This window comes from Baudoinia panamericana (genome assembly GCF_000338955.1).
Source record: "Baudoinia panamericana UAMH 10762 unplaced genomic scaffold BAUCOscaffold_12, whole genome shotgun sequence".
NCBI lineage: Eukaryota > Fungi > Ascomycota > Dothideomycetes > Mycosphaerellales > Teratosphaeriaceae > Baudoinia > Baudoinia panamericana.
The window spans coordinates 595,830-615,805 of record NW_006911268.1 but is presented as its reverse complement, the minus strand read 5'-3'; the positions used below and the strand labels follow the sequence as shown (position 1 = coordinate 615,805).

The following is a 19,976-nucleotide window of genomic DNA, read 5'->3' as shown; positions in this document are numbered from 1 at the left end:
ATAGCGGCTTCCGAGACTGAAGACTCTACCTAGGGGGTTTGCAAACATTCTTTGGCACCGCAACCGTACCATATCACCTGCCTCCACCCCAAAAGCATTTTCGATCTCGAACGCAGGGCGGGCACTCCGACCAACAGCCGGCGTACGGTTTTCTGTGCCTTTCGGACACAGGATGAGTGGCAGCTTCAGCATATTGTTCAACCGAACATCAGCACGACGTACTTGACGGTGCTTTTGCAATGCCTACATGGAGACCCCACGCTGCGCTGCGCTGCGCTGTGTTTTGCCCCACCAATGCCATCATGCATAAGGTACTGCCCCTCGAGATCGTCAGGGTAAGAACACGCTCAACAATTTCTACTGCAAGGTCACGTCGTACCACATGTGCGCTTTCTACACAACTCTCAAATTTTCTCAAAGACCAATGGTCGTTTTACTGCTCGAGATCAATCCGTCTACTGTGAGAGAGTGAAGCAAGCTTTCTTGTCTCCTTCAGTCCGATCAGAGTGAATCCCATCAACAACCCAACAACAACCATAGCACAACTCCAGCACAACACCCTTCGCTGTCAATATGTCACAATCAATGCCATACCGTAACCCGGCACGGCAACAGTCGCGCCAGATGTCCGTCGACCCGCACAACGAAATTCATGTTCGACAAGATCACTACATTGGCATTGATGTCGGAACGGGCTCGGCACGTGCCTGCATTATGAACGAGAGGGGTGACATTGTAGGCCTAGCCAGTGAGAACATTGGCTTGTGGCAGCCAGAGACTGGATACTACGTTGGTCACCCAACGTCTCGGTATTGGTGTACCAGCAGGCTGAAAGTGACTAGGAACAATCAACGACCAACATCTGGCGATGCATCTGCTCCTCCGTCCACCGAGCAATGGCCCAGCATAACGTTGATCCCGCCACAATCCGTGGCATTGGTTTCGATGCGACTTGCTCCCTCGCGGTCTTCTCCCACGACACTGACGAGCCAATCGCTGTAACCGGCCCCAGGTTCGACAACGCAGATGGGAATGACCGCAACGTCATACTTTGGCTGGACCACAGACCGATCGAAGAGACGAAGAAGATCAACGCGACAAACCACAATCTACTACGGTATGTTGGTGGTCAGATGAGCATTGAGATGGAGATCCCGAAAGTGCTGTGGCTCAAGAACAACATGCCAAAGGAGCTGTTCGATCGGTGCAAGTTCTATGACCTGACAGACGCGTTGACACATATCGCGACGGGTAGCGAGACAAGGTCCTTCTGTTCGGTTGTATGCAAGCAAGGATACGTCCCTGTGGGCGTAGACGGCAGTGTGAAGGGTTGGCAGGAAGACTTTTTGACTGAGATCGGGCTGCCAGACCTATGCGAGGATAATTTCAAGCGCATGGGCGGCGTCAATGGGGTGGTACTGTCCCTCCCGAGTGCTGTACGCGCAATGCATCATGACTGACTGCTGCACAGAATGGCCGCTACCTTACGGCCGGTGAGCTGATCGGCACCTTGTCCGAGAAGGCTGCTGCAGACATGGGCTTGCCAACTGGTATTGCTGTCGGCTCCGGAGTTATCGACGCCTACGCCGGCTGGATCGGCACTGTTGGCGCCAAGGTCAACCTCTCCTCTGCGACGCTGAACGCAGGCATGGCGAAGAACGATGTGTCACAAGCTTTTACCCGTCTTGCTGCGGTTGCTGGTACGTCGACATGCCATCTCGCCATGAGCGAAAAGCCGGTCTTCGTGAACGGGGTTTGGGGACCGTACAGGGATGTGCTTATCCCAGACTACTGGCTCGCAGAGGGCGGCCAGTCTGCAACCGGTGAGCTACTGAAGCACGTCATTGAGACGCATCCGGCCTTTCAAGAAGCCATGTCTGTGGCCGAGACCTTCAATGCCAACATCTACGACTACCTGAACGAGCACCTTCGCGAGATGCAGGACAAAGTCCGGGCACCCACCATCTCTTGGCTCGGCCGACACTTTTTCTTCTATGGTGATCTATTCGGCAACCGATCACCCATCGCTGACCCTGAGATGAAGGGCAGTGTGATCGGTTTGTCGTCTGATAAGAGCATCGACGGTCTCGCACTGTACTACTACGCGACAATGGAGTTCATCGCTCTCCAGACACACCAGATCATCGAAGCGATGAACAAGTCCGGTCACATCATCAGTTCCATCTTCATGTCAGGATCACAATGCCAAAACTCAGTGCTCATGGAGCTTATGGCGACCGCCTGCGACATGCCTGTGCTCATTCCGCGATACGTGCATGCCGCGGTGGTGCACGGAGCAGCCATGTTGGGCGCGAAGGCGGCGTCGACGGACAAGGATGGCCATAGTGAGCCGCTATGGAACATCATGGACCGCATGTCGAAGCCTGGCAAGGCTGTATACCCCAACAAGGATGAAGGTGAGAAGAAGCTGCTGCAAGCCAAGTACAAAGTGTTCTTAGAGCAGTGTGACCAGCAGAGGCAGTTCAGGAAGGACGTCGATGAGGCAGTCTCCGGATGGAAGAGGTAGCTGTCTAGCGAAATGGTACTGAGGAACGCCGGCGAGGTACCGTAAATGATACCCGGGGAGCCTTCTGGCTCGCGAAACGCCAGCCATCCATAATCGAACGTGTCTAAAAGCAAAGCACAAAGATAGATCTCCTCAAGGCATGTATGAATCGCATGCCGTTGATTCTCCACAAGACTCGAGCTCTTCTCAATCGGCGCGTGAATGTGGTAGAACGGCTATTGCGGCTTCATCGGCCCCCTCGTAGCGTGCACCACAGCTTACAATCAGCATCGAACGCCAAATGTGATTGGTGTGACATCTCTCCGCCCTCCGCAGAGCCGCATGTTGTGGGGTCGAATGACCCGAGCGCTGGAAATAACGCCGTCTCGTCTGGTCGGCGGAGTGGAGATGGCAGACATGGAAGCTTGCCGCGGCCTTGAGCTAGCATTCTGCGCCACCGCTGTAGCCCATGACTTCTGGTTGTCGGTACGGGTAGGTAGGCGTTGACCTTTCTCATTTGCAGTATCCATCCTCCGTTCCGTCTGCAATTTCTGCTCGGTTGTCTTCGAACCTTAGCCATCCGCTCCACAAGCACCTAGACTAAGATGAATCACGAAAGCAATGATACCCAAGCTGTGAAGCTCACGGGCGAAGAAGTGGCAAAGCACAACAGTCGAGAGTCATGTTGGGTCATTGTACACGGACGGGCGTACGATGTCACAGAGTACGTAGCTTGGCCACTTAAGACGCCGTCGGTGCACTCACTGATCACTTCTCCAGGTTCATGCCAGAGCATCCCGGCGGACCCAAGATTATCCTCAAGTATGCAGGCAAGGATGCGACCGAGGAGTATGATCCAATCCACCCGCCAGATACTCTGGACAAGTTCCTCGACAAGAGCAAGCACCTTGGAGAAGTCGACATGAAGACGGTGGAGAAGGAGGAGCATGCTGAGGACCCAGACGAGATTGAGAGGCAAGAGCGCATTAAGCGCATGCCCATTCTGGAGCAATGTTACAACTTGATGGATTTCGAGCATGTAGCAAGGCGGGTGATGAAGAAGACCGCTTGGGCGTACTACTCCAGCGGCGCCGATGATGAGATCGTAAGCATGCGGAACAGAACGTGTCCTGGTTGTCGTCGGCTAATTGATTGCGCAGACAATGAGAGAGAACCACTCCGCCTATCACAAGATATGGTTCCGACCGAGAGTACTCGTCGATGTGGAGAAGGTCGATACCAGCACGACAATGCTGGGCACGAAGGTCTCAATTCCGTTCTACGTCACAGCAACTGCACTCGGTAAACTAGGCAATCCGGAAGGCGAAGTTGTGTTGACTCGCGGCGCGAAGAAGCACAACGTCATCCAGATGATACCGACCCTCGCCTCCTGCTCCTTTGATGAAATCGTGGATGCCAAACAAGGCGACCAAGTCCAGTGGCTCCAGCTCTACGTCAACAAGAACCGCGAAATCACGAAGCGCATCATTGAGCATGCTGAAAAGCGTGGTTGCAAGGGTCTTTTCATCACGGTAGACGCACCACAACTTGGCCGGAGAGAAAAGGATATGCGGTCAAAATTCTCGGACGTTGGCTCGAATGTCCAGAACACTGGGGGAGACAACGTCGATCGGTCACAGGGCGCTGCGCGAGCAATCTCATCCTTCATCGACCCAAGCTTGAGCTGGAAGGACATTCCGTGGTTTCTGTCCGTGACAAAGATGCCGATCCTTCTCAAGGGTGTACAAAGGGTCGAGGACGTCATTCGAGCCATCTCTGCTGGTGTGCATGGTGTTGTGCTTTCCAACCACGGCGGCCGACAACTGGACTTTGCCCGCTCGGGCATCGAAGTGCTTGCGGAGGTCATGCCGGAGCTTCGACGGCTGGGCTTGGAGAACAAGATTGAGATCTACGTCGATGGCGGTGTGCGGAGAGCGACAGACATCATCAAGGCTCTATGTCTGGGTGCAACCGGTGTCGGTATTGGCAGGCCATTCTTGTTCGCCATGTCCGCTTACGGCTTACCGGGTGTCGATCGTGCAATGCAGCTGTTGAAGGATGAGATGGAGATGAACATGCGGTTGATTGGATGCTCATCGGTGGACCAGCTGGGCCCAGAACTCGTAGACACGACAGGTCTGCGCATGCACACTACAGGAGTTCCGTCGGATACGCTTGGGTTGGCTATCTACGACCCTTTGGTTGGACCGCAGGAGAAAGCGAGACTGTAATACGCTGCGGCGTGTATTGGACGCCTATGGAATAACGTAAGCAAATATTGTCAGTCACTGTATGTAGTTGTTAAGAAACACTTTTCAACCAGCCGGCACTTGTGCCGCCGACGACATCACGAAGTGTGGCCTACGAGTTGGGAGGTAAAGGTGCGATCAGAGATGACATCACGATCCCGACGCACCTTCGAATACAAAGATCTGCTCTTAAATATCCAAAGACTCCTTACATCTACAGACATATCCGACCCGCAAAGGTCAAGCATACGTAGCCATGGCAGCAACCACAGCCAACAACATTCTGATAACTGGGGCCGCGCGTGGCATTGGCAGAGGCCTGTCGAGACTGCTTCTGGAAAAGGGTCACCGCGTATTTTTATTGGATGTTAACCAAGATGAACTTGATCACACAGCGGGCATTCTCTCTGGAACACACAGAAGGGGAGCAGACTTCGAGGCTACCGTATGTGATCTCCGGAAACCATCTGATTTGAGGACAGCTGTGGATGAAGCCCACAAGCTGTTCAATGGCCACCTTGACGTCCTGATAAACAACGCCGCAAACACGAACGGCGTAGGAGGCTCTCATCTTACTGACCTGACTCTGGAGAACTGGAATGCTTCGATCGAGACAAACCTAACCGCACCAATGCTCATGAGCCAAAGCTGTCTCCCTATGCTACAGAGAACGTCCGCAAGGCGTACAGGGGGCTGCATTATCCACATGTCCTCAACTCGAGCGTTCATGAGCGAGCCCAACAACGAGCCGTACTCGGCGACTAAGGCCGGCTTGCTTGGTCTGACGCAATCCATGGCTGTAAGCCTTGCGCCACAGGGTGTCAGGGTCAACGCAGTACTTCCTGGCTGGATCAACGTAACGAATGAGAGTAAGAAGGCTGATGAGAGCGGTCAGTCTTGGGAGGATGGATTGAGCAAAGACGACCACGAGTGGCACCTCACAGGCCGTGTCGGCAAGGTTGAAGACGTACTAAAAGCGGTAGAGTATCTTGTTGATGCTGACTTCGTCTCTGGGGCTGAGCTTGTAGTCGACGGCGGTGTTACTAGAAAGATGGTGTACCCGGAGGAGTAAACGCACCGCTGCTCCGCGCAACGAGCGACGATGTCGACAGAGGTCTAAACACCAAATCTAGCGCACTGGCAACCCTTGGCCCATATCACCACTTCGCCATAGCCTCTACTATCGCGCTTACAATAGCGATCGGCTGCGTTAAGAATGCCTCGTGGCCACCTGCAACTTCAATCACCGTCCAGTCAACGCCGGAATTGTCGATGAACATTTGCTGAGCTTCTGGTGGGAATGTCGTGTCCAGCATCGTCTTCAGGTACACCCTGCGCCCTTTAAGAGCAGCGTCTGTCCACATGGGTTGATATACCGGTGTGTCAAATGGTCTGATGGCGTGCGGTAGGTGCGCTTCGGCCAATTCGGCGGCAAGCCTGGGCTCCGCGTCATTGAAGAGGTATGGCACGATTGGATCAAAGACAAATAGCCCTGGTGACGGCTGGAGAGGTTGTGTTAGAAGCGAACAATGCTCAACACAGCTGGGGGCTACTCACAGTGTTCATCTTGCAAAAAGGAGGCAAAGACCCGCCAAGGTATGCAATCTGACTTTGGCCATGTGGTGCCAGAGCTCCCGAGATATAGATGATGCCAATGATACCACCATGCTTGCCAGAGCTGCTTCGATCCGCTTTGGTCAAGCCGAGACTTGCTCCGGATAGCGACGTCGCTCCGAACGAGTGCGCGAATACGATAATTTCTTTGCCATCGTCGACCAGAGGAAGAAGGTAGCGTTCGAGCAGAAACTGACCGTCCGTCTCTGCGGTGTGAGCCTCTGGATCTTCCGGATTATTACTTGCCAACGAGGCCAATACGGTCGAATATCCCGCTTCTTCAAGCAATGGAACAATCAAGCGATAGCACGACGGCGCGGTCAGTGCACCAGGAATTAAGAGAATGGTAGGCTTTGGCCCAGACATATCTGCTCTTTGAGGCTCAAGCGGACAGCGTAGGAAATCTGCAGAGGTGCCGGCTCGTATTTATCACCACCGTATATCGCACTGTTGTCCATCGGATCTAGGCTGTGTCTGATGCTGACAACGTGGCGCAGTGCGACGCTGACACCGGACACGAACGCGCACTAAGAGCACGGCAACCTAGGACACGGACAGGTTTCTGCATGAAGGAGCTTCGACCTGTTTGGGAGGTTCGTCTTCAAGGCGCCTCGACTCCTATTATGGGAGTGCCAGTACAGTGCCCTTATTCGATCGTGGTAGCATACCGGTGAACTGCGCATTACTCATCATGGCTGTCGCCAAGGCCTGATTGGTCACTAGCCACCAAGCTGTGATTACGTGAACTTCTGTGCTGATGCGCTGACATCGCCGCATGGTAAGCCGAACGGTCAATGACAGCAGTGCTGATAGAGGCTGAGCATGCACGCTGACCGTGTCCACGTTCAGGCTACCAGGGATCTTCCACTTTCAGGCTTTCGGCATCTCCAACTTGCGAGGAGATACTGTACGCGGGGTTGAAGAAATCATTTTGTGTGGCGTCCCGCTTGGTACCTCGACAGCGTCTCCGCCATCTACATTGGACACTCGACGTGGGCACATAGTGTTCTGGTATTGTTGAAAATGTCCCACCGACATGCTGCGCGGGACTGGCTTCAAGCAAATGTCTTTGATCGAGCTGCGGTGCAAGGGAGCTGCTCATGGTCCGGACGCGATCTGTCGATAGATCATCAGCACAGCAGTATAGGCCGCAGATGCTGCTAATATCTCGAAAGGCCTATTGCCAGCCGCAAACCAAGACCAGATGACGAACAATACGGAGAAGCCGGTGACGATAGCGAGTTGGCGGTCATGTTCGTTAACATTATTGAGCCACCAGACCGGTCCGAACAGCATGCCAAGGCCGACGATGAGGATAATGACCGTCGTGAATGTCTCAAGCGCCTTAGCACTCCAATATCTCGCTAGAGGCGTGTCCACGTGGTCTGAACGCTTCCCAGTCCGGAAGAGAAACCTCAAGCAGCGAGTGCGGTCAATCAGCATCGCAAGCGGAGCCTTGGGTCTTGCGACGATTGGGAAAAGATCACCTTGCAACATGTTACCATCCTGGTCGAGGTGATGCTGCTCGTCGGGTTGGATGGCGTCAGGGTATGTCCCAAACCAATGTCTCAGATTTCGACATTGACGCTTCGTTGCAGTTGGCCGAGACCGGATATTGGAGAATGAAGCCACTAGGTCATCTACCAGTACAGTTAGTAGATTGGCTCAGAGGATGCGATCGACTTACTATATTGCTGCAGAAGAGGGACTGATCTCTGTATAATCAGAGTTCGAACCTGACACGGATCCTCTGACAGGCTGCCGGAATCTGCCTTCTCCAACCCCAACGGCTTCTTCATCATGTACTCATCCCAAGCCTGGAGTTTTCGATCGAGGGTTGCGATCTCGTTTTGCAAATGGAGTAAGCAGCGCACTTGCAAGGGCGAGAATCTACGGAGTACGAAAAAATCATGGCCGGATGCCATTTGCTTTGACAACGCCGGATAGCCGTGGTATTGCCAGGAGTACGCTTGCTTCTGTTCATTGGTGAGTAACTTGAAGTCGCTTTCATCCTTCGACGAAACGGGTGGAGGGTCTGGAATCTGCTGTGTACCGAGAAGGCCTTTGACCAACCCTAGTCCGGCGTAACGTCCTGCTTGTTGCGGATGTGCGAATGCTGTGGGCTGAGCGAGCGCGCCTTGCTGCATGATGGACAGCAACTATTAGTTTCACGTTCCTCGCCTTGGCCGCTTTGTGGTTCTTGCCTCACGGCAGCAGAGTCCGTTCAAAGGGCACTTATGTGCTCACGGGAGGCCAGTCAGTCTTCAGTTCGACGTGGTTGTGGCAGTGTCGCGGCTTCTGCGCAGGTGGTGTAAGCCAGCCACAAGCCGAGGCCGCCATGCGGCAGCCAATGCGAGCCGGAAGCCCATCACCATGAATGGACCGGTGAAGCTAGCACTTGCGCCCTGTAAGGCTATCACGTTCTCCGCACTGCGTATAAATGAGGTCGGCTGAGCCAAGCTGGATTGGCGCGTGATATGATGCTTGATTGGCTGCCCAACCGTAAGGCGCTGCATTGGACGTTGCCTTCTTTTGCCTCTTCACAAGAGGGTGGCACCATGTAAGCGAGCAAGTTGTCCCTATGCGCTGGCAGGAGCCTTGTCTTCATCGCTTCAAGTATCATATCTGGCCATTTCCTTTTGGCTGCCTCACCTACGACCAGACGTGCGCACTCCACCGGCCCATGCTCTGAAACCTATCGCAGCGTCCGAAGCGCTTAGACATCGCGTAGCTTCAGTCGAGGCGTCACTGCCTGCTAAGGCAGTCACTTACGGTTTGGATGGACAAGGTCGTGCTGAACCTGAAGCATGCCACACATCTCGCCCGCTTAGCACGAAATGCAGGCCAGAGGCCAGAGGAACCTCTCGAGGCTCGCAGAGGAGAGTCCTTTGACCAAAGCAGGCCAGGATACTTCGTGGTTCACCCGTCACGGAGGAAGGACAAGCACGCAGCGACCTCGCCTCAGTCATCGGAAACGTGCCAGGAGTGCACCTTCTGCCCTAGCTGTGATCCCTTGGGGCCGAATCAGTGGCTATCTTCAGCGCAGAGACAATGCACCACTCATGCTTTGTATATGCGACCTGCCTTGCAAGGCACAGGTCATGCATGCCCGCGCCCACCATCTGAACCTCAATCCCAACCCCAATATTCTTCCTCGCAGTACTCTCCTCCGCCAGCTAACTACGCATATGGTCCACCGCCGCATCTGTACTGGCAACAGCCCCTTACCGTGATGTACACGCACGAGCCAACTCAGTTTCAACCCCAGTTTCAACCCCTGAGGCAACACTACGACGACCAGCAACAGCAAGGGCAGCCCTCTGCTTCTTTCAACGACCCTAGGCAATGGCAACAGCAGACATATCCAAGCCGCTGCCAGAATGTCAACTGCAGCGGCCCACTCGACTCGTGAGTATACCACTCAGCTGCTTCCGTACCACGAGAGACTGACCGCTCCGTAGTAACGGCTCATGTGCATGGAACTGCAGAGGAGCTTGAAGGGATCTGCCGTGTAATGACAGACACTTGGTGCCAAGCGGCCACTGGGTGAATTTATTCTACGAAGCTTGCCGCCAATGGAAATAAAACATGCACTGGGTTTTACCCAGGACAGCTGAGCTGACAGGTCACTCGCTACTCCTCGCGTCATGAGCATTCAGAGCATGAATATGCCCGATCGCGACGCCACACCGTGCTACTATGTGATTGGAGCATCGTCACTTCAGGAACTGTCAACAAGTACCACACCTGCATGGCGGGCATTGGCAGGTCTCACCATCATCATTGATGGCATGGCCGGGAATATCGAGTTACATAGTCACATTGCCTATAACACAACAGTCATTCGCACGGGCGTAATCGAGGCCGCAAGGCCTTGCCTGTTGTTTCTTGGACATACTCTGCCGCCACGAGTGCGACCTGGATCACTCAAGTCTTGATGAGGAATCTAAAGCTTTGAGCAGGCGTCCCTACGGCTGGAGAAGGGATATATCGGGATTCAATTCGCCATAAGTTGCAAAAACGGACTAAAACACGGTATCTCGCAGTATAAGGGTACATGGACGGATGCTCACGTACGACCCGCTTCTTCATAATAGTCTACGTAACCTACAGAACGACGTCATTCAGCTTAGCCTGTGGAGAGGGTCGTCAAGTCCTGTATGATCCTCCGCCAAGCGAGCCTCGCCCAAGGCACTAGCAAGCTCATCCATAGAAGCCACAGCCTCTGTAACGTCGTCGAATGCACGGTCTTAGACTGCTATATCATGCTGGTGTATCTGGACTCCGCATAACCATCTCCGCCCATGGTTGCGAATACCCATATGCCTACAATGCCGCTCGATGCAGCCTCGGTCGATGAGCAGCCTCACCGCTCGGGTAAGCCAGCCGGAGAGGTCTTGTGTCCAGCCTGAGGGGGCTTTGCTATGCCGACCTGGCCGTCGTCCTCCCAACTGTGCTTAGTCGCGGACGCCACCTTAAGCAAGTGGATGTACAGCCCACAAGTGTCGCCTTGGTAGATCGCGTCAGGGCTGTCGAGGTATTTCTCCAAGCGCTTCGAACATGAGTGTCGACTGGGTGAAGCTCACCAGAGTACTCTCCAGAGAGGTGCTGAGCGCTGGGGCGCGGAGTGAGGCCAGTGCCGCAGCAGAAGCGCCAAGGACTGCGTTGACCGGAGAGTGAACAGCTTTGACATCCTCGAGGACGTTTACGTCAAAATGCTGCCAGTCCTCCGTCAGTACGTAAGCATCTGCCCGCTGCCTATGGCTTCTCAAACCAAGCTCCTTCAGGTCCTTGGCCAGAAGGATACCCTCGCCGCAGACCGAAGAGCCACAAGCGGCGTACTGCTCGTCGCTGAGGGCCAGGGTTGTAAATCTCCGCATGATGACCAGATGGCCACAAGGCAGGGTGACGTGTTTCATCGTTTCGCCTTTGCTGCCGTGCAGATCTGCATCCTTGTCAATAATTCTAGCATAGAGGATTCCTAACGCGCTACGAGGCGGTTGCCGACACCAATACGCATTCCAGGATGCCTGCTCAAGGTGCATCGCCACTTCGCTATAGCTCGCGTGCAAGCGATTGCGAACGTGGTAGAACGCTCTGGCGGATGTGCGATGTACCAGATTCGTCAGTACGCGGACCCAACGGAGCTTGCTTCCATGCTTTAGCAGACCGTTACACTCTGTCATGCTTAGCTCGAAGTCCTGAGGCGAATTAGGGCTTTGAGAAGGCGCAGTTAGTCGGAAGCGCCAGACAACTTTGACACTGCCGCTCGCACATTTCAGGCTTAAAACCTCTAGGACGCTCTCTCCGCGCGTGTGTGACAGGGCGTTGATCCGGTACGCATATCCTCCGGTGGTGTTGCTCGTGGTGACAGTGAGAACGGATTACTCGGCTCCCCATCAACCAGGGTGATCGTCGTGGTATCATAGATTCCAAGAAATTGGGAGTTTGGGTGGGGGTCTGGCTCGCTGAGCAAGCAAGGCTGGTTCTTCAAGATGCAGTTGTGCGGCAGAGGACGGCATGAGTTCTCTGACAGGGTACTCCAGTCTCACAGCGCTGTACATTGTTGTTCTGGTGGTATATTGCGAGGATAGTGTGATGCTGCCCATGCGCCGGGCGAGATTGCTAAGGCTGCCCATAGCGTTAGGCAGAATTCTGAAGGTAGAGTAGGCAGACAGTGGATTGTAAAACTTCCAAGGAAGTCCAGGCCGCTGAGCTGAGGTATACGTGCTATAAGATCCATCAGAGTGTTATCCTTTACCAAGTGAACCTGTAGCAAGACAGGCTTCGCATGCTAGTCTAGGCTCAATGCTTGTTCTACCCCTTGGCTGACCAGTCGCTAGCGGTTGGGCATGAATAGAGTGTACCGCCTGTACGGCGCCGTGCAGTGCTGGGTCTTCCGAAAAGCAAAGTGTGGTAAAGAGCATTAGCGATCAGTGGCTTACTGCAGCCCGTAGCCTTCAGGTTAGCCGGCTGACTTCTATCTGCCCATCACAGCACCATTCTCTCCCCCTTCCGCTGGCGCTCTCGGCCTACCATGATCCTACGTCAGGTCGAGGTAAGCCGCGCGAAGCTCTGCAAGCTCGTCGTCTTCGGAGTCGTCCTCTTCACGCTTCCAACTGCTTGAATTGTAAACGCAGTACTCGCCGTGGTAGTGTATGCCAAGGTGCTCATCGCCGTTGTACTGGCAACAGCGAGTAAACATAAATTTCGCCGTCCTCGTCATCCACGTTGTTATGAAATCTGTCCAGCCGGGTGGCCACGGCACATTCGCCACCGTCCGACCTTCCGCATCGATATGAATGTCCGTGGCGATTTTTATGAAGCTAACGCGAAGTCCATGAGCACTGAGTGGGAGCATACAGTTGAGCAACCTACACGCAACTCTGAAACGCTCAAGAACCAGTTTAGTAAGATTGGACCGGGGCAGGACAGATGCTGATCTGTTCAATGAGAGGCGGAGGCGCCAAGGAGTTGTGTGCATGTGCGAGCGCGTGGTAGAGCGTTGCGGTATGGAAGTAGTTCACCTTGTCGGTGATCGTATCTTCTCTGTCTAAGGAAAGCCAGTAGGGCTGCTCTTGAACGTAATCTTTTGCATTTCGGACAGCTTTCTGGAGCTTGGGGTCGTCAACAAGCTCTTTTGCCTGTGAACCCCAGGTGGCTTCGCGCCACAGATGTTCTTCGTTGAGAGCTACCGCGGCTCCATAGTAATGCTGCAGCCTCTCACGGACGTGATAGATTGCTCGATAGTTCATGCGGCTCACGAGACTGTCGAGGGCGGACAGCCATTGGCTTTGATCTTTCATGCTTCTTAGACGGTCGAACTGAGCTCCGGTCATTTCATAATCGGTTGTACTTGCTGTCGACATCGTGTGGAATTTGGTTGTGAGCCTGCAACGGTAGGTATAGTCGGTCGCTCCATCAGCTTTGAGATAGCCAAATACCTTCAGCGACGATTCTCCGGTAGCAGCCGAGAGGACATCCACCGCTGCCAGAAGTGCAGTGTGGGGCTCATGGGTACGGTCTGGAGGCATTGTGCCTGGTATGACGGGCAAGGAGGCCCAGAATGGTGTAACGCGTATGCCGGCCAATTGCTTGACTAGTGGTGGGGCGTGCACGAAAGGCGCGAGCAGTGGAGCCTCCAAATAAGGGAACCATGTTGGGTCCGGGTTCAGATCGCATGCCGGGATTTCGAGACGGAGGAGAGTGGAGCGGCTGTGTGAGGAAGTGGGGAAGGGCATCGTGGCGAACAGTCTGCGGCGTATTCAGATCTAACTCTCGCAGATGCTGAGCAAGAGCCAGGGCGTCCGTCACATCAACTGCCAGCTCCGGGATCATGTTTCGTGACCTTCCAAGTGGGAACGACTTCTGTGCTGCGACCGTGTAAGACTGCCTTCCTTGGGTATGTACTGATGCCGAGTTGGTAGAGAAGCTGCAAGACGTTGACGTGGTCACTGATCGCATGTTTTGCTGCAAACAAAGACATTGTGCGTCATGTGTTGTCAACGAACAAAGAGTGCAACCACGGCGACAATCGAGACCGGACTGCGGCTAGCAAGCACGGAAAGAGCGACCTTGCTGTTGTCAGATGCTCCCATTCTGATCCAGCTCCTACCGTTTCACAAACCACACAGTCACACTGTTCGCATAAGAGGTGACATGTTCACTCCCCAGCTTGGCCGCCGCCGATCTGAGTCTGACAGCGACCTGCTCTAACGAGGGGGTTGCGAGACCCCTTGCCGCCGCGAAGGGTCTGAGGGTATCTGACAGTTAATGGTAGTCTCATATCGTAACGTGCAAGGTTTGCCACCCGTTGCTGACAAAGTGAGACAAGCATCCGCCCATTGCCCCGAGCAATGCATATGCCGTACATACATAGTCCTGAAATGCACTTTCGGAGCCACCAGATGCTGTACGCCGTTCGTAAATGAAGGCAAGAATCTACAGCACGCCGATGTCATGAGGAGTCGCCAACAGTTTGCTGCGGGTCTCGGTCAGCTTCACGTCTGCAAACACCCAAGCGGACGCGCTGCTCACCACAAGCCAGTCCATGCCTTCATTGACACCCCTGCCATCAATTGCCGAGCAGGCCATGATACTCCAGTTCCTGTCCTTCAGCTCACCCAACCTCAGCGCCTCGCTGATCTCACCCGCACCCTTCGCCCCAGGTTGATCCTGCTTATTCGCAAAGACCAGCAGCGCCGCATCCCTGAGCTCTTCTTCCTCAAGCATGCTCCTCAGCTCTCCGCTCGCCGTGTCCAGTCGTTCAATGTCCGTGGAGTCGATCACAAATACCACAGCTGCAGTGTTGGCATAATAGCACCGCCAGTACGGTCGTATGCTAGTCTGTCCACCAAGATCCCATACATTGAAGTTCAGATTCTTGTAGGTGACCGACTCGACGTTGAAGCCAATGGTAGGCACAGTCGTCACTACCTCGCCAATCTTTAGCCGAAAGAGGAGTGTCGTCTTGCCAGCATTGTCAAGGCCGAGGATGAGTATGCGAATTTCTCTCTTGCTCCAGATGAGTTTGGAGAAGGTTGACAGGATCCCGCCCATTCTGTAGGCCACTCAGCTCCGCAAGGGAGCACTCCCGTTCGTTCCACCCAGTCTTGTGAGGTTTGTGGAGCTTTATTGAAGGTTGCTAGGGGGTCGCTTAGTCCTTTACTCCTTACGCGGTGCGCGAGTGTGTTGGAAAGCGAAGAAGCCTCAGCACACGCTCAACATCCAAGCAACGAGCTCTTCCCGCTCTTCTGCAGTGGTATTATGGTACCAGCGATCCTTTCGTAAATGATGCTCATCTTGCCCAGGCAAAATGTCGTCTTTGTGCATTCACCTCGGCGGCCGAATCCGCGGCATAGGCGGCCGACTTCGCCTGTCTCATTTTCTTTCAACCTTCAGTAAACCGAGTACAATACTATCCACTCGTATAGACATCCTCCTCCCAAAATACCCCTGGAAAAGCGAGGGAAAGGACATCATGTTCTCAGGTGGAGCGACCGGGTTACTCCCTGGCGCTCGAGCATCACCACTGTTAATCATCCCAATAAGAGGTACGCCAGCCAGCCTTCTTTGGCTTCCCTAAGACGCGCATAATGATGCACCATTCTTCAAACGATAACTGCCGACGAGCATGCTCGCGTGACGTTCAAACATAATTCAAGCTCAACAGTCTGATCTGCCACTGTCACATCTAGCATTTGTGTGAACCGTTCGTGACCTTAGGCGTTTGCTGACGGATTATACAGTGACATTGATCAGGCGCGAGGCGTATCATAGACACAGCTTTACAGCTTTCTATGTTCATCTACATCTAGGCTTGTCATGGGTATTGCAGCACTATTTCGTGCCGCCTACAAGACTCTCCATCACGCACCGACGCTCTGCAGGCTCTTCACCGCATCTACAATGCTCTCCTCCAGTCCCCGGAATTTGATGCCCAGCGTCTTGATGACCCGCTCATTGTTGAATTTGTACAGTCCTTCCTTCGGGTAGTCACCGCCTGGCGTCGAGCTCGTCGGCAGCTTGTCCTTGTACTCCGGAAAGTTCTTTGCGATGATCTCGGCAATCTCCTTGTTGCTGAAGTAGCCGGCGGTGATGAAAAAGCGCTTGTTCGCCGCGTCTTCCTTCTCCATGGCAAGGACGTGGCACATAGCGAGATCGCGGACGTCGACCCAGATGAAGGTGCCTACGAGTGGTCAGTATCAATCACTCTACGCTCAAGGGGATCCGTAAATTCTACCGGTCGGCGCAATCTCATCTTTGGCTTTGCCCTGGATGATGTCTCTGATGCGCTCGTTGCTGGTGTTTAGGCTATCCAAGCTCTGCAGGTAGTGGATGATCGGGCCAAGCACGAGGGGCGGGCACATCGTTGCGAGCGTGAAGTTCGGCTTCTCCTGCTCAATAAAGTCCCACGCTGAGCGCTCAGCAAAGGTTTTGCTTGCGCGGTAGCCGTTCGCTGGGTTCTCAGTCGCTTGCTGCTCGGTGATTGGGTTCCAGTCTTGTTCGCTGTAAGTGTGGTCCGGCCATGTGCCCTTGAATGGGTTAATGATGCTTGCGAAGGAGCTCGTGATCACCACTCGTTTAACGGTTGGCGCGGACTTCTTGATGCTCTTCAGGATGCCAGTGGTGCCGATCACGGCAGGATCAAGCAGCTCTTTCTGCACGTCTGTGACGTTGAAGTGGAAGGGCGAAGCGGTGTGCACCACGGCCTCAAACGGTGGGTCTGACTTGACGGCATCGTCGAATGCGCCTTCTTTGGCGATATCCTCTACGATGACGAAGTTCAGCTTGTCCTTGTTGTAGGACTTGTGGTTGTCGAGGATCTTCTGGCCCTTAGACGAAGAGCGGACGGTGGTGACGACGCTGTGGCCACGTTCGAGGAGGATGTCGAGGACGTGGGCGGCAATGAAGCCCGAACCGCCAGTAAGTAGGACACGCATATTGGCTGGTATGGTTGTTGTGAAAGATCGGGAAATCTGGTGTTGTTCTAAGTATGAAATGCCACTGCTTCCAACGGTTGAGATGGTATTCTTATAGGGAAGAGACTGCGGTTTTAGGAGATAGCGAAGCATCAAACAAAATGCAGCGTGTGTTTACCCACTCAATGGACCCTACCGTTCATGCATGTCCTCTCGAGCATTTATCCGTGATGTCACCGCAACCAGCAACCTTCTTCTCTCGGCACATCTCAATCTCAAGCGCCTGCGGATGTTGCGGGCAACAACTGCGCTGTTAAATGCTCGCTGACAAGTGATTCACAGCTCGTTTCATGGACATAGGAGATACGGCGATTTTCTCCGTGGATGATGATTCCCTTGACATGCAGAAGTGAAGAAGGTGGCTTCGGAGACATTGGGTAGGGTTGCACTCAACAGGTCAATGCCTAGCAATGAGCACGTGACCGTGTTCTCGGCATAAGCTTACCTCACTCGTTTTACCGATCAAGTTCGGCTCGGCGAGGCGGCATCAAGGCAGCAGGCATTTGGCAACGGGCAGGGATCCACCTATTGCTCGCTCTCAATCGTAGCAGACCCGCTTGAGGTGTGATAGCAGCGTGATGAACTTTGCACCATACCAATCCGACGCTCCGGAAGAGGAGCGCGCAAAGTCGCCTCCTGCTCGATCACCTCACAACACACCACGACCGGACCAGCAATCGCAAGCTCCCCACAACATTAGTAGTGTAGCAGCGGGCGAAGATCCATGGGCCGCAGCTCGGAATCAGCGTCTGCCGCCGCCATCACAGTACTACGATGACGAAGAGGAGGCGGGCGGCTATGAGGACGTCGAATCGCAACGCTTCAGGAACGACTATATCGGCCAGCAAGCATTACAAGGCGGCGGCGTGACGTACAATGGCGGCGGTAACATCTTCGAAACTTCGCTGCGGCTGCCACTTGGGGTAGAAGCAGCGCTTGCCTATATCCTGCTCCCTCCCGCCGGTGGTATGGTGTTACTGCTTATTGAGCACAAGAGCGACTATGTGCGCTTCCACGCATGGCAGTCTGCGCTACTGTTCAGCGCGCTGTTCATGGTACACATCATCTTCAGCTGGACGGCGGTGATTAGCTACATGCTGCTGGCTTGCGACATATTACTGATTTTCTGGCTGGCCTACGGAGCCTGGAGAAACAGTGAGACTCTGGATCGCGTGGAGGTGCCGTTCTTCGGAAGGCTTGCGAGTAGTTTCGTCGACGATGAGTGAGGGTCACTGAGAAGGCGCAACATGTATAAACACAGCATCTTCAAGACTTGGGCGTCTACCTTTCTCGCCGTCTGTGACACCCGGCCAGTCTTGCATGGACACCACCAGGCATTTCCTCGCGGCTGGACACAGTTCCATATCGTCTTGGCCTGGACTGCAATGCTAGGTCACTCCAAGCAGATCTTGAGAGAAAACGAGCGAAGCATGGCCTTGGTCGGCCGTGACTGCAGTACTCGCCGCCGCCCAGCATGCCAATGCGATTCCCACCTGCGACAGGTTGCTCTTCGCACCAAACACTTGGCCGCTCTCAATCATTGGCCAGCCTTAAGCACGCATCGAAGGCTCATCGAATGCATCCAATGCAACGCAGTCGCTTAGTCCAAAATTCAAGACAAGCAACTCGTCACACCAACAGCACATAGCATCATCTTCAGTAACGCTCAACTGTCGCCTTTCCGACCGAACCCCCGCAATGTATTCTCGCATGATTGCCCCGTAACGATGTCATGCCGTGGAGAGCGCTGCACTTCGCAGGTACATGGCTCTTACCGCTGGCGTACCAGACAGAGCGTGGGCGACAAGGTCATCCAAATTAGGTTCGCTTCGGCTCCAATGCTCAAGGAATATTTCTGGCGGCTGCGATCGGTAGACATTGTCGTTGCAACACGCTGCGGTCATGCCAACAAAAGCGGGGGACACCCTGCTTCTCGTACCATTGCTCTGGTCAGAACGAGCATTGATCGACCGTTCCAGAATACCTCTTCTTGCTCGCCCTTGGAAATGACGGGTGTCCAGTCACCCTGCGCTCTCGGTCTGGGAGCTAGTTGTAATATTGCTGTATATGTAGCACCTAGATGAGTGGCTATATCTCCAAGACGCTGGAATGGGAGGTTTAGCCAGGGAGCATGGATTTAGTACCCGTCGTCAGCACCGTACTCATCACCGCCCGCCTCATCGTAATCATCTGCGCCATCGTCGAAATACTGCTCCGCGTTGTAGTCATCAGCGTCGTCATCCTCGTCCTCATCGAAGACGTCGTCCCGTAAACCTTGAGGCCTGTTCTCTTCGTCCTCGTCATCGTTCGCTTCATCCTCTGCATCTTCATTAGCCTCGCCATTGACACCGCGCTCCTCGGCATCTTCGTCAAAGCGCGCCAACTTGTCAAGATTCGTCCGGCGATTCAGCACGAGCTTCTTCCTTGCTGGCTGCTCATCCTCACTAGCATCCGGGTTGTAGCCGATGGTTTCCCAGAGCTCCTTGGGGAAAAGATGTGGGGCTTGCCACTTGCGCTTTTTGGGATCTGCAAGTCGGAAAGTCTTGCGCTCGTACTTCTTGCCGTAAGTAGACTGCTCCTCGAAGGGGTCGAAGTCGGCCGCGGTTCGCTTGTTGCAGAGAATCTTCATCGAACCTGGTGGACCGGAGTAGGCCGGCCCGGCGTGCTTTTCTGCAATGATTTCACGATAGATCTGAACCAGCTTCTTCTCACGATTTGTCGGCGGAGCAGCCTTGGGAACACCACCAGAATACAGCTAGAAAGCTGTTAGTCGGCCTGAGTTCAAGGGGTCACTGGCAAAGTTACCACGCCTGATGACATACTGGGAAGAGATTGCGCGGTGAATCGTTGCCATCCTCGTCTTGATTGGAACCGTAGTTCAAGATCTGTGCCTCAAGTTCCGGATCAACGTCGAATGGCAATTTGTGACCGCCGCCCATCATGCCGCCACGCCCGCCACGAGACATCTTCACGGTTGGTAGAAGGTTGAAGGTAAAGACCTTAATACCTCAGCGCAACGGATAACGGTACAGCTGATGATGTGACATCGAGATAAGATCTGGCATGGTCTAGCTGAATATGCTAACAGTGTACCTCTGCTATCGACGCAGAACGTGGAGTTTTGTG

At 54.0% G+C, this 19,976-nt stretch overlaps 12 protein-coding genes across 12 annotated transcripts; 6 read left to right on the top strand and 6 right to left on the bottom strand.

Moving 5' to 3' along the window:
- The first annotated feature begins 323 nt into the window (after positions 1 to 323).
- On the top strand, positions 324 to 2,795 carry BAUCODRAFT_37764 (uncharacterized protein). The gene is made up of 3 exons (XM_007681633.1): positions 324 to 789; positions 843 to 1,415; positions 1,472 to 2,795. Exons 1-3 carry the CDS (start codon positions 574 to 576, stop codon positions 2,525 to 2,527), a joined length of 1,845 nt encoding a protein of 614 aa, XP_007679823.1. The 5' UTR covers positions 324 to 573; the 3' UTR covers positions 2,528 to 2,795.
- A 135-nt stretch (positions 2,796 to 2,930) lies between these two features.
- BAUCODRAFT_133772 (uncharacterized protein) lies at positions 2,931 to 4,849 on the top strand. The gene is made up of 3 exons (XM_007681961.1): positions 2,931 to 3,230; positions 3,287 to 3,611; positions 3,667 to 4,849. The coding sequence occupies exons 1-3, from the start codon at positions 3,112 to 3,114 to the stop codon at positions 4,735 to 4,737; spliced, it is 1,515 nt and encodes a 504-aa protein (XP_007680151.1). The 5' UTR covers positions 2,931 to 3,111; the 3' UTR covers positions 4,738 to 4,849.
- An 11-nt stretch (positions 4,850 to 4,860) lies between these two features.
- On the top strand, positions 4,861 to 6,058 carry BAUCODRAFT_263872 (uncharacterized protein). Its single transcript, XM_007681960.1, has one exon. The coding sequence runs from the start codon at positions 5,012 to 5,014 to the stop codon at positions 5,825 to 5,827; it is 816 nt and encodes a 271-aa protein (XP_007680150.1). The 5' UTR covers positions 4,861 to 5,011; the 3' UTR covers positions 5,828 to 6,058.
- Positions 6,059 to 7,467: 1,409 nt separating this feature from the next.
- Positions 7,468 to 8,634, bottom strand: BAUCODRAFT_133770 (uncharacterized protein; the record flags this gene model as incomplete). The annotated part of the gene is made up of 2 exons (XM_007681959.1): positions 8,057 to 8,634; positions 7,468 to 8,009 (listed from the first exon to the last, which is right to left on the bottom strand). The coding sequence occupies exons 1-2, from the start codon at positions 8,514 to 8,516 to the stop codon at positions 7,468 to 7,470; spliced, it is 1,002 nt and encodes a 333-aa protein (XP_007680149.1). The 5' UTR covers positions 8,517 to 8,634.
- Positions 8,635 to 8,832: 198 nt separating this feature from the next.
- On the top strand, positions 8,833 to 9,899 carry BAUCODRAFT_263876 (uncharacterized protein). The gene has a single exon (XM_007681958.1). It carries the CDS (start codon positions 9,149 to 9,151, stop codon positions 9,779 to 9,781), a length of 633 nt encoding a protein of 210 aa, XP_007680148.1. The 5' UTR covers positions 8,833 to 9,148; the 3' UTR covers positions 9,782 to 9,899.
- Positions 9,900 to 10,735: 836 nt separating this feature from the next.
- BAUCODRAFT_27173 (uncharacterized protein) lies at positions 10,736 to 11,555 on the bottom strand (the record flags this gene model as incomplete). Its single annotated transcript, XM_007681562.1, has 2 exons — positions 10,736 to 10,921; positions 10,956 to 11,555. 2 exons carry the CDS (start codon positions 11,553 to 11,555, stop codon positions 10,736 to 10,738), a joined length of 786 nt encoding a protein of 261 aa, XP_007679752.1.
- Positions 11,556 to 12,392: 837 nt separating this feature from the next.
- BAUCODRAFT_263957 (uncharacterized protein) lies at positions 12,393 to 13,968 on the bottom strand. Its single transcript, XM_007681957.1, has one exon. It carries the CDS (start codon positions 13,608 to 13,610, stop codon positions 12,777 to 12,779), a length of 834 nt encoding a protein of 277 aa, XP_007680147.1. The 5' UTR covers positions 13,611 to 13,968; the 3' UTR covers positions 12,393 to 12,776.
- BAUCODRAFT_263956 (uncharacterized protein) lies at positions 13,969 to 15,056 on the bottom strand. Its single transcript, XM_007681956.1, has 2 exons — positions 14,407 to 15,056; positions 13,969 to 14,350 (listed from the first exon to the last, which is right to left on the bottom strand). The coding sequence occupies exons 1-2, from the start codon at positions 14,926 to 14,928 to the stop codon at positions 14,327 to 14,329; spliced, it is 546 nt and encodes a 181-aa protein (XP_007680146.1). The 5' UTR covers positions 14,929 to 15,056; the 3' UTR covers positions 13,969 to 14,326.
- Positions 15,057 to 15,616: 560 nt separating this feature from the next.
- On the bottom strand, positions 15,617 to 16,820 carry BAUCODRAFT_37757 (uncharacterized protein). The gene is made up of 2 exons (XM_007681632.1): positions 16,112 to 16,820; positions 15,617 to 16,057 (listed from the first exon to the last, which is right to left on the bottom strand). Exons 1-2 carry the CDS (start codon positions 16,809 to 16,811, stop codon positions 15,738 to 15,740), a joined length of 1,020 nt encoding a protein of 339 aa, XP_007679822.1. The 5' UTR covers positions 16,812 to 16,820; the 3' UTR covers positions 15,617 to 15,737.
- A 365-nt stretch (positions 16,821 to 17,185) lies between these two features.
- Positions 17,186 to 18,326, top strand: BAUCODRAFT_263832 (uncharacterized protein). The gene has a single exon (XM_007681955.1). It carries the CDS (start codon positions 17,429 to 17,431, stop codon positions 18,074 to 18,076), a length of 648 nt encoding a protein of 215 aa, XP_007680145.1. The 5' UTR covers positions 17,186 to 17,428; the 3' UTR covers positions 18,077 to 18,326.
- On the top strand, positions 18,327 to 18,960 carry BAUCODRAFT_263831 (uncharacterized protein). Its single transcript, XM_007681954.1, has one exon. The coding sequence runs from the start codon at positions 18,578 to 18,580 to the stop codon at positions 18,932 to 18,934; it is 357 nt and encodes a 118-aa protein (XP_007680144.1). The 5' UTR covers positions 18,327 to 18,577; the 3' UTR covers positions 18,935 to 18,960.
- BAUCODRAFT_264092 (uncharacterized protein) lies at positions 18,961 to 19,799 on the bottom strand. Its single transcript, XM_007681953.1, has 2 exons — positions 19,656 to 19,799; positions 18,961 to 19,605 (listed from the first exon to the last, which is right to left on the bottom strand). The coding sequence occupies exons 1-2, from the start codon at positions 19,668 to 19,670 to the stop codon at positions 18,988 to 18,990; spliced, it is 633 nt and encodes a 210-aa protein (XP_007680143.1). The 5' UTR covers positions 19,671 to 19,799; the 3' UTR covers positions 18,961 to 18,987.
- Between the last annotated feature and the right edge of the window lie 177 nt (positions 19,800 to 19,976).

Coding starts and splice junctions, on each gene's coding strand:
- BAUCODRAFT_263956 (XM_007681956.1), bottom strand. CDS start 14,928: ATGGGCGGGATCCTGTCAACCTTCTCCAAACTCATCTGGAGCAAGAGA. Junction 14,351..14,406: donor AAGGCATGGACTGGCTTGTG/GTGAGCAGCGCG, acceptor CGAGACCCGCAG/CAAACTGTTGGCGACTCCTC.
- BAUCODRAFT_263831 (XM_007681954.1), top strand. CDS start 18,578: ATGTCATGCCGTGGAGAGCGCTGCACTTCGCAGGTACATGGCTCTTAC.
- BAUCODRAFT_263957 (XM_007681957.1), bottom strand. CDS start 13,610: ATGCCCTTCCCCACTTCCTCACACAGCCGCTCCACTCTCCTCCGTCTC.
- BAUCODRAFT_37757 (XM_007681632.1), bottom strand. CDS start 16,811: ATGCGTGTCCTACTTACTGGCGGTTCGGGCTTCATTGCCGCCCACGTC. Junction 16,058..16,111: donor AGATGAGATTGCGCCGACCG/GTAGAATTTACG, acceptor GACCACTCGTAG/GCACCTTCATCTGGGTCGAC.
- BAUCODRAFT_133772 (XM_007681961.1), top strand. CDS start 3,112: ATGAATCACGAAAGCAATGATACCCAAGCTGTGAAGCTCACGGGCGAA. Junction 3,231..3,286: donor CGGGCGTACGATGTCACAGA/GTACGTAGCTTG, acceptor TCACTTCTCCAG/GTTCATGCCAGAGCATCCCG. Junction 3,612..3,666: donor GCGGCGCCGATGATGAGATC/GTAAGCATGCGG, acceptor TTGATTGCGCAG/ACAATGAGAGAGAACCACTC.
- BAUCODRAFT_263872 (XM_007681960.1), top strand. CDS start 5,012: ATGGCAGCAACCACAGCCAACAACATTCTGATAACTGGGGCCGCGCGT.
- BAUCODRAFT_263832 (XM_007681955.1), top strand. CDS start 17,429: ATGAACTTTGCACCATACCAATCCGACGCTCCGGAAGAGGAGCGCGCA.
- BAUCODRAFT_37764 (XM_007681633.1), top strand. CDS start 574: ATGTCACAATCAATGCCATACCGTAACCCGGCACGGCAACAGTCGCGC. Junction 790..842: donor AGCCAGAGACTGGATACTAC/GTTGGTCACCCA, acceptor GAAAGTGACTAG/GAACAATCAACGACCAACAT. Junction 1,416..1,471: donor TGGGCGGCGTCAATGGGGTG/GTACTGTCCCTC, acceptor ACTGCTGCACAG/AATGGCCGCTACCTTACGGC.
- BAUCODRAFT_263876 (XM_007681958.1), top strand. CDS start 9,149: ATGGACAAGGTCGTGCTGAACCTGAAGCATGCCACACATCTCGCCCGC.